The sequence below is a fragment of the Strix uralensis genome, chromosome 23, assembly GCF_047716275.1.
Source record: "Strix uralensis isolate ZFMK-TIS-50842 chromosome 23, bStrUra1, whole genome shotgun sequence".
Classification (NCBI taxonomy): Eukaryota; Metazoa; Chordata; class Aves; order Strigiformes; family Strigidae; genus Strix; species Strix uralensis.
Window position 1 is genome coordinate 8,825,881 of NC_133994.1, and position 13,465 is coordinate 8,839,345.

Below are 13,465 nucleotides of genomic sequence, written 5' to 3' on the forward strand. Positions count from 1 at the left end.
TAGAAGGAAGAAATTCTTTATGATGAGGGTAGTGAACCACTGGCACAGGTTGCCCGGAGAGGCCGTGGATGCCCCGTCCCTGGAAACAGTCAAGGTCAGGCTGGACGGGGCTCTGAGCAACCTGATTGAGTTGAAGATGTCCCAGCTCATTGCAGAGGGGTTGGATTAAGTGACCTTTAAAAGTCCATTCCAAACCGTTCTGTGATTCGAGGATCCCCCCAGAGCCCCCAGCATGTCTTGGGGTGCACAGAAAGACACATCCAGGGGGTTGTGGGTGCCCCACTGAGCGGTCCGGGCTGTCCCCAACAGCACATCGTGGTGACCAGGGTGCCCCTAAGGTGCACGAAGGAGTCCAGCTTTTCAATCTATCCTAAACAGACAGAGGGACCTCAGGAAAAAGTTCAGGAGTCAGGAGTCCTTGAGAAACAAATACAGAAAAACACAAGCAAAGCTTTCATACATCCATCACAGTTTACTCTTCATAACTGTCAGAAATTCGTTTGTTTGAGCCCTTGCATTCCCTTTCAGTGGCCATCAAAGTCCCTGTGCAGCCCTTGACCGAAGGCAACGACTCGGCCCTTTTATTCAAGAACATCAACATCCTGCTGTGCCGAGGAAGGAGAGTGGTCTGGAGGTTCTCAGAAGACCCGCTGCGAGATGGGATCAGACAGGGATCCTGGCTAATGCTTTTCTCCAGGGACGTTTGGTACGTTTTCAGTGCTCCCTCTAGCTCCTTTGCAGCCAGGTCAAAGCCGTGGCCTTGTTCAGTTTTTCCTCGGGACTTGGGGCTGGGCCTGCCCTCCTGCTTCCAGAAAGCCACGCCTCAGGGCTGAGCTTGTCAGGGGTCTCTGGAAGGGTGCAGGGGTGGGTCACCAGAAAGGCACATCCAGGGCTCCGGAGATGCCCTGAAACACACACCCTGTGAGAATGGGACACCCTGAGGTGGGGCCGGACGGCCCCTCGGGTGCCACAGGGAGCCCGCGGTCCTTTCCCTCTGCCCGAGGGAGGGGAGACTGTGCACGGGGAACACCGGTGTATTCCCCCGGCCCTTGTGGTGCGGGGCCTCTCCTAGTCGGGGTTAACATCTGCTCCCTTCCAGCCGGCAGCTCCGTAGACCTAGAGAGCAGGAGGTACGGATTAAACATCCTGTCCCTGGGTGTCATTTCTAAAGAGGACGTATTTGTATCTATCTCCGTGCTCCCCCATTTAGTCATTTCTCCACATGTTCCAATTGCATATCTTGGCAGCTGGGGCACCCATCACGCCTTGCCTCCTGCCCCAGTGGTACCTGCACTAGCGGGAGGGGAGCAGAGCCCTGTCACAGGCGGTGGGCACAGCCCTGAGCCGTCCCCTCCCTGTCGCAGCTGGCACCTCCTCGCTGCAGCTTTGGCAGTCAGGCTCACCCGAGCCTGCAGAGCTTCGCACAAGGCCACTGACCGGAGGCGGGAGCAAGGTCGACAGAGCTGCACTCCAGGGCTCCTCCGCACCGCTCACCCGCAAGGGCTCCACGGGCGACGGAGCTGCCAAAGCCATTCCTGGAGAGGCGGCTGTTCCAGGCGCCGCCTGTGGCAGAACCCTTTTTTCTACAGGCCTCCATGGCTGCTTTCACTCTCCAGAACGGGGTAGGCAAAGAATTTTCACCAACTTTCCTGAGTGTTTTCCACCACTTTAATAACTCTCCGTCAAAATGTCGCTATCACTTTAATAACTCTCCGTCAAAATGTCGCTATCACTTTAATAACTCTCCGTCAAAATGTCGCTATCACTTTAATAACTCTCTGTCAAAATGTCGCTATCACTTTAATAACTCTCTGTCAAAATGTCGCTATCACTTTAATAACTCTCCGTCAAAATGTCGCTATCACTTTAATAACTCTCCGTCAAAATGTCGCTATCACTTTAATAACTCTCCGTCAAAATGTCGCTGTCGGGCGGAGTTGCCCCAGAAGGGATATCCCAGGCTTCGCTGACATTTGGCGGAAGAGCAGATGTCTGGGGACAATCCCCACCAGATCTGGTTTTACGTTCGCTGGTGGCTGGGAGAGAGAAAGCAAGATCCAATGTTAGTTCTAGAGCAGAGCGAGCCCACAAAGTCAATGGACAACTATCAACTGCGACAGGACGCTGTGAAGGTCTGGAGAGATTTAAGCCCACAGAGGAAACCAGAAAGAATGAAAGGGACACACGCAACGGAGGAAATAAGATTTTCCATGCCTGACCATCAGGCAACTAGCTTTCTAAAGCCCGCGAAAGAAACTCCAGAGGAACCATTGTTATGAAATTCTTCTCTGGAGAGCCCGCTCCCTGTTTTGGGTTTCCACCTAACAAGACCTGCTTTATGCTCGGCGGGATAAGCAAGCAACTTCTCTCTCCTGGTTCCACGTCACCAGGAATTACATGGAAAAGGCTTCCGCTCTTTCAGTATCCCAAGCAAAACCCAACCGTAATCCCTAACCCACCCGAGCACTGAAGAATCACACCTGGAGCTGCTTACCTGAGCCCGATGGGTTTACGCTCGGTCCCCTGGTCCCCTGGTCTTGCTCACACTCCGCTTTCTGACTGCCGTTGCTCCTCCTGGCTTCTGCTAGCCTCTCATTAGCCCTGTGAGAAATGCAGGAGCGTGCAAGAACGGCTGTTGCTCATAGTGGCACCAAGTGGTTCCCCAGGTGTGACACTGCACTGCTGGGCTGAGGAACACAGACTTCCGAGCCACCCACACGTGCTGCTGCTCAGGCTTCCAAGCAGTCTGTGTTAGGTCTTTGTCAGACCTTTCCCAGAAGGTAGTAAGGACTCGGGGCTCTTTCCCTCCTCCCACGGTAAACACACACTGAAGGTGCACCGTTATAACGGACAGCAAATAGATTATTTTTGCCTCACAGGCTCCTCTTCTGTCCCCTCTGCCTTTCCCCGTGTGTCTCTCCTCAGCTGGAGGGTAACAGCAGAAGGGGAAGGGAGCTCCTCTTTTGCACCGTACGTGTAGGAAGGGGAGGTGGCTACAGAAAACTGTTAAAAGAAAACTAACTAGAACACCCTCCGGACAGGCCTGGTCAGCTTGGTTACTTCAGGGTCCGTCAAGAGAAACAAAACCAGGCCTCTGCCATGGGAGAGCCCACGGCGGGCTCTGGAGAAGTGCGCACATCATGCTGACCAGATCCAAGAAAGGGACGTGGGTTGGGAAAGCCACGATGAAAAGGGTCCTATTGTACTACGTGGGGAAAAAAAGAAAACGTTGGGACTTACTTATTTAATTTGATTCTGAGAACTCTTGCGATGTCCTCCATCACCCAGAAACGCTTGTCGGAGCTCTTTAATTCTGCCTGTGCACAGGCCAGGAGCAGGGCGGTCGACTCCTGCTTGTCCTTTGCTCTCTCCAGCTCGAGAGCCTGAGCTCTAATGATCTGCTCCAGGTTGTTTCTCCAAGAGGCGACAGCGGTCTTGATCTCTTCTACTCTGGCTTCAGCGGCTGCCTGTACCTACAAGAGAAGATGCAACTTCAAGAAACAGGAAGACAGAGACAATGCCCACCCCTCTCAACAAACCTGCTCTTTCCGCCGCTTTTACAGAAAAGCTCTTAAACAGCCTAAACGCTGTCTGCACGAGGAGCAGCAAAACGGCTGCGTGTTTTTCACGCGCACTGGTGCCACGACACACGACACACAGACTCTGGCGCAGCCTTTTGCAGCTCCCCGGCTTCCCTACGGGAAAGCCAAACCCACAGCACTAACAAAGAGAACCACGTGCCCGAGACAAAACACCTAAAAGTCGTGACCGCAGCCACAAATGGACACAATGCCGACCACAGATACAAATGGAACATGAACTGACCTCCAAACGTAGACTCAGATATTGCTTCTCTTCCGGCGCTGTTGTGGTGTGACCCGCGCCAGGAGTCGCCAAGCGAGCTGACAGACTTGTCACCGTCTGTCCCATCTCCTTATTTAGAGCTTCGAGCTGCAGAGATTTTTGGGACTGCAGCTCCAGCTGTGCGGAGAGTTCGCACGCCTGTATGTGGGGAAAAACAATCTGCCTTGAGCAGAGGGGTCTCAAATCTCGGTGAAACTCCATCCAACGGATGCATCGAGATCATGGCTGTCAGTGCCCTGAGTTTGTATTTCAACCCAGGGAAAAGGCGCTTGGATTCCTGAAAGTAAGTGCGCCTTTCAAGCCCTTGCCAACAAGACTGCTCCAGCTTCCACCCGTCCCTCCTTTCCAGAAAGGCTCCGTGGCAAAGGCGCTCCACTCCTCCTGCAGCATCATAGCACGTCCGTGCCTCTGGAGATGCTCTTTGGCATTTCACCGCGGTCGCTGCCTTTCATTTGGCTTCCACCACGCTCCTGTCGTGCCCCGTCCCTTCTCCCACGCACACCCCTGTGCTAATGGCTGGGGAGGACAGTGCGGGCGGAGGGACAAGAGCTTCAAGGCCTTCCTTAGAGGGAGGGCGAAGCCTGGCTTATGAGACAACGGCAAACCAAGGTCACTTTCCTTGCCCCCAACCACCACTGCCAGGGAACTAGACACCATCTTTGTGCAGAGATCGACAGAGGAAAAACCTTGCAGGGAGAACAACCAAGGCCAGAGACATCAGGGGGCACGTGGCTTGTGGTTTCATCTCACGGCCACAACGTTTGGACGGTGTGGGAACAGAAGCGAGACTCGGAAGAGCACAGCTGCTTTGTTCTTCCCCACCCACATGCTGCCCCCAAGCCACTGCTTTGCCCCTCAGCCTCGAAACAAGCCCCCTGAAGAGCCGCATCAGCTTTGCAAGGCGAGAGGGCAGCAGAAAGGAGCTAAAAGCACCCTCTAGTCTGACGCTCGTGACGTCCGCAGACAAATCTCTCCTGGATTTGTTCCCAGAATATTGTCTGCTGAAGGAAAAGAACACTTCAAAGACATGAACATGTTGACAGCCTTTGCATACCTTGGCCTTGGCCTTGTCCAGGTCCTCCTGCAAGCGGGAGTTCTCTGCCTTCAGGCGACCGTACTGGTTCGTCAAAGCCTTCAGCGCAGTTTCTGCTGTGTGCTGCTTTCTGACAGCATCAGCGAGCTCTCCTTGCAGCTGTGCCTCTCTTCTCTAGGGAAACAACGGCACAGGAGTACAAATTAAAAGAAGCCCAAGTGCGTAGTTTTACTTCCAGTTACTAGTTCACAGGCCGAGATCACTTTTCTAAGTGCATCGCAAAGCAAAGCCATCGCATCCACGGGCAGAAGAGGGCATCTGCACAGCTGATGGTCTCCAGCCACCCCTGGCGAGTGAAGACAGCTCCAGAAATGTCATCTCTTGGGGAAGATTTCTGTCTCCCAGCACGTTCTCCTCGGAAGATGCCGAGACTGTGCCTTTGTGGGGTTTGGCTTGTTCCTTAAGTTAATGCTAAAATCTAACGGGATGCCAACGCGGGAGCTGTCGTTGGACTGCAGCCCTTTCTCCAGCGACCCGAGCCAAGGCTTCCTAGAGCCAGCTCTGTGTATCATCCTTCCCGCCATTGTTCTGCTCCACAAACGAAACCCAACGCGGGCCTCAGCGTTTCTACGTACGTCTGTGTCTATAAACATCTCAAGGCTTGTCAGAACCTTCCGCGATTCCAACAAACCCAGCGCAAAACAGAACCAAGCCGAGCGAAGGACTCCCGCGCACGGACCGTACACCTGCTGACTTTTAGAAGCGCCAGACAGCCTTGGGAACTGCTCTCCTTTAAGTCAGTCTTGGTCAGCGCTCACCTCACCTCTTTCTCTACCTTGTCGGCCTCGCATGTAGAGGCACCACCACTCACCATTTGTTCCAGGCAGCTGTTGTTCTGCGCGTCTCCCAGCTGCTGACGCAGCAAAACGTTTTCACTTTGGAGCTGGGCCAGTTGCTGCTGCAGCTCTTCTGCCTTCTTGATGGCATCTTCTCTCTTCTGCTCTTTAAGAAGGCATGCACCATACCAGTCCAGTGTCTGCCTCTTGCTCTCTTGTAATTCTCTTTCTGTCCAGTCTAAAGCCGATGTCTGTTCCAAGAGGGCATTTTTCAGTTGCTCCACTTCCTTTTCCAGCCCATCAGCTTTTCTTTCGGCTTTGCTCAGCTGCCGAGACAAGCTCTCGTTTTCTTCTCGCATCTCAGCCATGTCCTCATGGAGCTTTCCTTGCACGTGAAGGCATTGGTGACATTCTCTCAGAAACACTTGCCCATCGACCCTTTCAGATGGCTGATGTGTCCCAGGGCTCAGGTGGGAAGGGGATGAATCTGACCCCACCGTCGGTATTTGGGCTCTGGCATCTTCTGCCTGTTCAAAATTGAAGAACACAAATGGACAGCACTTAGGAAATCAGCTCAAACCAGGAGGAAGCAGCAGCATTTCATACAACCAGGCGAGGACTGTCAGCAGCTTGACAGCAGATTATCAAAGAGTTTTCAATAACTCTGCCTTAGACATTATTCCTGGAAAAGTCTTGCTTTGCAGTAGCATGGAACGTAATCCTAAAAGGAGGACTCGAATTGAAAATCTTTGGTTTGGCATACCTCCTGCCCAAAGCTCTTGCTCTCCTTGACGCCTTCTTCATCTGATGGCGACGTACGGACGGCCGACTCCAAGCAGGCGGCAGGCTCATCTACATTAAAAACACACGTTTTTGAAACCAGAGTGAGCTAACACAGCTCCTTGATGCCTACAGTGCTTTCCCAATCATCGTGCTTGCAGAGACAATCCTAGCACAGCCACACACCCCAAACCCAGGGGGACTTGTCAAAATGCAGATTCCAGACACGTCTCTTCTCCTGCTGGGGAATTCGTCTCCTCTAGCGCACACGCCTTTTCCGCGTGCCAGGGGGATGACGGCATGGCTCAAAGTGATCAGAAATGAGCCCCGAAGGAATGAGCGTCTCGAGAATTCTGCTTTCCAGGGACAAGGCCTGGCAGTGCACTTTTTCCTGGATCATCAGCCACACCACATCATCCTTTCCAAACGGCCCGTCTCCACGGCAAGCCGCCAGAAGGGCAGGCGACAGGCCTTCTCCCCATCCCTCCTCCACACCGGAGAGTCCTACCTGCTCTCCGCAGGGCGGGTGCACGCCGCCTCGCTGCAGCAGCTGCTGCCCCACGGGGAGCGCTGGATGCTGACACCCCTTTGCCTTGGCCTGGAGCAGCTTCTCCCTTCTTCTCCCGCTTGCTGGGGTCCACAGGCCGCGCGCTGCCACTGCGCCTGCGCCTGGAGAGACAAAGAGCAGAGCCAGTCGTAGGCACAGCTCACGGCAAGGAGAAGGGCCTGTTGTTGCCCGCCCTTTCCGTAGTGACCTCCCTCGAGGACGAACACCCACAGGCACAAAGCTAAGCCCCAGGGGAGGAAAAGAGCCCCGGAGCTTCCCAGGCAGCGCCCGCCTGCCTGCGCCCCGTTACCTGTCGGCCTTGTCCCGGCAGTCGGTGTCGCGCTCCTCCACCAGCGGCCGCGCTGGGGCCAAGTTGCCGCTGGTGGCTGCACGGTGCAGCTCGTCCCGGCCCTCCGGCTGGAGCTCATGGCCACCGCTGCTCCTGGAGGACTCGGGACCCTCCCCTGCCCCCATGCTCCTGGCCCTCCCGCACAGCCACCGCCAGATCCTCCTCATGGCCCGGCGGGGATGGGCACTGAACCGCCTCCCCTCGCTCATCCCTGGGGAGCGCTGCCAGGCAGGACTTAGTGGGCACTGCCGGGTGCCGGCTGCCAACAGAGGAGCCAACCCCAAGGAGTGGCAGGGCACGGGCAGCTGCCTGCGGGCTGAGCCACCACCAGCAGCGATGGCAGCACCGGCACCACCAGCACCAGCTCCACCAGCACCTGCACCAGCAGCACCAGCTCCACCAGCGCTGCCACAAGCACCAGCTCCACTGGCAGCTCCACCAGCACCTGCACCAGCAGCACCAGCTCCACTCGCAGCACCAGCTCCACCAGTGCCACCAGCACCAGCCCACTGGCACAGCACTGGCAGCACCACCCCTTGTTCTGGGGGCCGTGCGCTGACATCATAAAGGGCTCAATGGGGGCTGGGAGTGTCCCGGGTGCTCAGAACCTCTCTGCGTGTACACAGGCCACGTTGCCAAGGGAAACAGCCCCTGGCGCACTGTCTCCAGGGGCACAGGGTTGCCCAAGGCCACCTCTCCAAGGCTCCCACCTCCCTGCACGCTCTGTGGACCCCTGTCCTCCTCTTGCCTGCAAGGCTCGCCGGCGTGGGAGACAGACGGGCTCGGCAGAGCAGGCTCTCGCCAGCAAGGCTCCCTGCAAGCACAAGAGGCGGTGGCTGGACACCCCCATGTCCCTTTTCGTGCTTCCTGGGTTCTCAGCCTGACTTTTGGGACACCCTGGACCCCTTGGTGTGCCTCTCTCTGCATTCCTGGAGCCCTGGCTGTCGCTTTAAGGGCACCCCAAGTCCCCAGGCTCCATTTTGGGAAGGAGAAGTGCAGTGAAGACAGGCTGGAGTGTCTTTGTGTTAGAATCAGGGGGAAGGCCAACAGGGCAGATGTTGTAGTAGGAGTCTACTATAGGCCACCCACCCAGGACAGAGAGGTGGATGAAATATTCTATAGGCACTTGGGTGAAATCTCACGATCGCTTGCCCTTGTTCTCGTGGGGGACTTCAACTTCCCAGACATCTGCTGGAAATACAACACAGCAGAGCGGGACCAGTCCCGAAGATTCCTGGAACGTGTGGGGGACAACTTCCTAACACAGCTGGTGAGAGAACCAACCAGAGAAGGTGCCCTGCTGGATCTCCTCCTTGTGAACAGAGAAGGACTGGTGGATGATGTGGCGGCTGGAGGACGACTAGGGCACAGCGATCATGCAATAATAGAGTTCTCTATTCTTAGAGAGACCAGGAAAGGGCTAAGCAGGACTGACATCCTGGACTTCCAAAGGGCTGACTTTGTCTTGTTTAGGCACCAGCTTGACAGGATCCCTTGGGAGATGGTCCTGAAGGGTATAGGGGTCCAGGAAGGCTGGGCGCTCTTTAAGAAGGAAGTGTTTATGGCTCAGGAGCAGGCAGTCCCCAGGTGCTCTAAGAGGAGCAGGCGGCAGAGAAGACCACCCTGGCTGAACAGGGAGCTTTGGCTGCAACTCAAGGAGAAAAGGAGAGTTTACAGCCTTTGGAGGAAGGGACTGGCCACTCACAGTGATTACAAAGAGGCTGTGAGGCTATGCAGGGCAGAAATCAGGAGGTCCAAAGCCCAGCTGGAAATTAATCTGGCTTCAGCAATCAAAGATAACAAGAAATGTTTCTATAAGTATGTCAATAGCAAAAGAAAGACCAGGGAGAGTCTCCACCCCCTGCTGGATGCTGAAGGAAACTTGGTAGCAAGTGATGAGGGGAAGGCTGAGGTCCTTAATGCCTTCTTTGCCTCAGTCTTTAATAACAAGACTAGTTGTATTGAGGGAATCCAGCCCCCTCAGCCAGATGATAGAGACTGGGAGAACGACCCCCCCGCAATCCAGGAGAGAGTCAGTGACCTGCTACATCACATGGACACACACAAGTCTGTGGGACCGGACGGGATACACCCGAGGGTGCTGAAGGAGCTGGCTGGGTGCTCGGCCAACTGGGGGAGCTTCAATAAGGCCAAATGCTGGGTGCTGCCCTTGGGCCACAACAACCCCCAGCAGCGCTACAGGCTTGGGGAGGAGTGGCTGGAGAGCTGCCAGTCAGAGAGGGACCGGGGTGGGGGGGTGTTGATTGACAGCCGGCTGAGCAGGAGCCAGCAGTGTGCCCAGGTGGCCAAGAAGGCCAGTGGCATCCTGGCTTGTATCAGCAATAGCGTGGCCAGCAGGGACAGGGAAGGGATCTCACCCCTGTGCTCGGCACTGGTGAGGCCGCCCCTCGATGAGTGGGTTCAGTTTTGGGCCCCTCACTCCAAAAAGGCCATTGAATGACTCGAGCGTGTCCAGAGAAGGGCAACGGAGCTGGTGCAGGGTCTGGAGCACAGGTCTGATGGGGAGCGGCTGAGGGAACTGGGGGGGTTTAGTCTGGAGAAGAGGAGGCTGAGGGGAGACCTCATGGCCCTCTCCAACTCCCTGAAAGGAGGGTGCGGAGAGGGGGGATGAGTCTCTTTAACCAAGTAACAAGCGATAGGACAAGAGGGAATGGCCTCAAGCTGCGCCAGGGAAGGTTTAGACTGGATGTCAGGAAGTATTTCTTTACAGAACGGGTTATTAGGCAGTGGAATGGATTGCCCAGGGAGGTGGTAGAGTCCCCACCCCTGGAGGTGTTTAAGAGTAGGGTTGACATAGCGCTGAGAGATATGGTGTAGATGGGAACTGGCAGTGTTAGGTTAATGGTTGGACTAGATGATCTTCAAGGTCCTTTCCAACCTAGTTGATTCTGTGATTCTCTGAGAAGCTATGCTCACCCAAGATTTGGTTTCAAGTACGTTATAGTCTGTGGCAGTAAGACAGCAGCAATTGTAGGAGGAATCCTCCAGTGACTACTGAGTACCGCAAAAGAGAGCCAACAGATCCCACAGAGCAGCACGGACCCTTGGAAACAGCTGCTTAATGTACCACGTAGGAAAAGCACAAAAGGAATAGAGCAGTACTTACGTTTACAAAGTCACCTCCTTGGATCATGAAATCCTTTATTACCCTAAAGAAGTAAAACAATACTCAGTTCTCAGTAGACAAATGTCTCAAGAAGCTTCGCACGGGGCAAACAGGAGTTCTGCCTCGCTGCACAGCGACAGTTATCAGCCTCTGTGAATGCTACAGTCTAAAATCTGCAACAAAGCTTAACTACTCGTTGCTGTTGGGTAATTTGGGACCCATTGCTGCTCGAGCAGGGATAGTGATTAGAGGACAGATGCCAGAACGTGATCTCTGACCTGACACCCCAGGCACGGGGGATCCCTCCCAGTGACCCCAGCGTACACACCTGACAGACCCCCAAATGCCCCAGAGCTACACAAGGACGGTATCAGCCAAGACCTACAGATGCCTCCCGGACCAATAATGCCCGAGGCAGCTCTCCAAACCACATCTAGCTCAGGCTGCTACTGCAGTGCCTAAACAAAAGCAGAGGAATTACCTGTGGAAAGTGCTTCCTTTATAACCTATAGGGACACCATCCTTCCTGCAAGGAAAGGAAAAGGAAAATCATTGCAACTTACTGCACATCCCAACACAAAACCCTCCCAGGAATTCAGAGTCCCAAAGGCTTGTCCTACACGTTACTACTGCCTTGATATACCACCCCGTGCTGCAGCCTGGCTCCCCGCTGCTGCTACCAGAGGCAAAGGCAAACCTCGAGTGGCCTCTGCCCGCTAAGTGACACGGTTCCCTACAACACCCACACCAGCACCTTTAGGGGATCCCACTGCCATCTGCAGCACGAGCAGGCGGGATTTGCAGACAGGGCTTTTCAGAGCACCCTGAGCACGAACAAAGTCATGCCCAAAGGGAACAATCTGCCACCCCTGCGACGCACCGAGCTCATCACAACTTCGTCAGAGCGGTTTTCTGCAACTCCTTCATGTTGTCCTGGCAGAGTAAGAAACGCTTCCAAGTGAGCCTTCCTCCTGCTCACCCAGCCCTGTTTCTCTGAGTAGGCTACTTTAAAGGACCCCGTAACCCGCTTACCTGAATTCACCCGTACAAAACTGCCTGCAAGACAAAAAAGAGAGCAGAGCGTGAGGCACATCTGCCCCCGGAGGACACAGAGGGCTGCATTCAGCCAACATGCACTGACTGGTGTGCAGGAGTGCCCTTGCTGCACCGGGGATGACCCCAGTGCCACGGAACCGGCAGCAACTCCTCCCTACTGCCATTTTAAAACAGACTGCTCTGCTGCCTGCAGTTGAGGAGCGCAGATATTTAACACCGAGGCCGTGAGGGGCAGTGAACGTGGAGCAGACCCCGTGTTTCACAGAGAACAGGGTACATCCATCTCTGCCGTGGCAGCGGGACGCCCGAGCGGTGCATCCTTCAGTCAGCGCCAAGAGACCTGCGTGGCCCTGCCGTTAAGGTGCGGCCTTTTCCAAGGGCACCGAGCGCTCGAGAAGCTCCGCAGAGGGAGCAGAGCGGGACCGCAGCCCTTCCCCTTCCAGCCAGGTGCCCTTCCCCAGGGGATCGGGGTGCTCACGGCCGCATCTCTCTGGGAACGCAGAGAGGAGCAAAGCAGTGCAGCGCCTCTGGGGGGACTGGCCACTCTGCCACCTGAGCCATTCCTGCGCCCAAAAGTCTTCACAGCCCCCACCCGGGCCGAGCTGCACAAACGCCGCCTGCTCCTCACCTGAAGTTCTCTGCTGTTTTGGGTACGACGTCGGCGAACAGCTCGATCTTCATGCGGCCGACCTCCTGGGGAGACGGGGCCGCATGAGCCCCCTGGGCCCCTCACACACACACACACACACACACCCCCCCCCCAGCCTCCCCCCGCCGCACCCCCCACCCCCTGCCCTGCAGCCCTGCTGCCAGCCCTTCCCCCCGCGCCCCTGCAGCCCCACAGCCCCCGACTGCCCCGCACCTCCCTCCCGCTGCTCCCCTCCGAGCGCTTTCGGTCGCCCCCCGCCAACCCCACGACCAACACTCGACCCCCCCCGCACCCCCCCACGTCGCTCCTACACCCCCAGGGAACCCCGGCACGTCCCCCCGCCCGCCACCCCCCTCCCGGAGCCCCCCCGCGAGCCCCCCCGCTCCGGGCCCCCCCGGCTGCCCCCCGGCCCCTGCGAGCCCCGCACCCCCGCCCCCCCCAGCGAGCCCCCGCAGCCCCTCCCGCTGCCGCCCCCGGCCCCGCCGCGCAGCGCCCGAGCCCACCTGCCCGCCGATGGTGACATCGAAGAAGACCACGGGGTTGGTGGGGTTGGACGCCAGCACCGCCATGGCACGCGCCGCTCCCGGAAGCGGAAGTGCCGCCGGAAGCGGCGGCGGCAGCGGCTCCGGCCCCGGAAGTGCCGGCGGGGCCGGGCGGGGCTGAGGCCTCCCCTGGGCGCGGAGCCCGGCGCTGCCGCGGAGGGCGGGCGGCGGCAGCGGGCAGCGCGGCCCCTCGGCCGGCATCGCAGGGGGCTGGGGGCCCAGCAGCGCGTTCCCTGCGGGCCCAGGCGGCCCCGGCGCCGGCCCTGCGGCCGTTCCTGCCCCGAGGCGCCGGAGGCCGCCGGGAGGGTGTCGGGAGACGTGGCGGAGGGCTTGGAGCAGCGGGGTCCGCGGGCTGGGCCGGGCTGTCCTTCAGCCCTCGCGGGCAGCTCGAAGCTTCCCAGAAGCAAAGCCCTTCTTGGCAGGGCCCCCTCCGTCCCTTGGTGCCCGCCCCGCCGGGGAGAGCCCTGCCTGCGCCCGCCGGGACGGGTCCTGCCGCGGGGACTTGCCCGGGACGCTCGGCAGGGCCGGGCCTCAGCAGGGCCTGGTTCTCCAGCCCCGTGCTGGGCTGGGGCGGCCGCAGGGCGGTGCACGGAGGGCACAGAGGGGTCTCCAGTGCCCAGCGGGAGATGGCCGTGGGCTCTGGCAAGCGGCACCTGAGGAGGAGGTGTTGGCGTGCATCAGG

At 57.4% G+C, this 13,465-nt stretch overlaps 2 protein-coding genes across 2 annotated transcripts; both read right to left on the reverse strand.

The window, feature by feature from the left end:
* Positions 1–7,772, reverse strand: LOC141954093 (uncharacterized). Its single transcript, XM_074893261.1, has 10 exons — positions 7,371–7,772; positions 7,022–7,182; positions 6,497–6,585; positions 5,769–6,260; positions 4,919–5,071; positions 3,826–4,002; positions 3,241–3,473; positions 2,495–2,601; positions 1,896–2,036; positions 1–1,664 (listed from the first exon to the last, which is right to left on the reverse strand). Exons 1-9 carry the CDS (start codon positions 7,616–7,618, stop codon positions 1,900–1,902), a joined length of 1,797 nt encoding a protein of 598 aa, XP_074749362.1. The 5' UTR covers positions 7,619–7,772; the 3' UTR covers positions 1–1,664; positions 1,896–1,899.
* Positions 7,773–8,010: 238 nt separating this feature from the next.
* LOC141953928 (uncharacterized) lies at positions 8,011–13,461 on the reverse strand. The gene is made up of 7 exons (XM_074892873.1): positions 13,437–13,461; positions 12,745–13,112; positions 12,221–12,285; positions 11,569–11,592; positions 11,018–11,062; positions 10,537–10,579; positions 8,011–8,223 (listed from the first exon to the last, which is right to left on the reverse strand). Exons 1-7 carry the CDS (start codon positions 13,459–13,461, stop codon positions 8,011–8,013), a joined length of 783 nt encoding a protein of 260 aa, XP_074748974.1.
* Between the last annotated feature and the right edge of the window lie 4 nt (positions 13,462–13,465).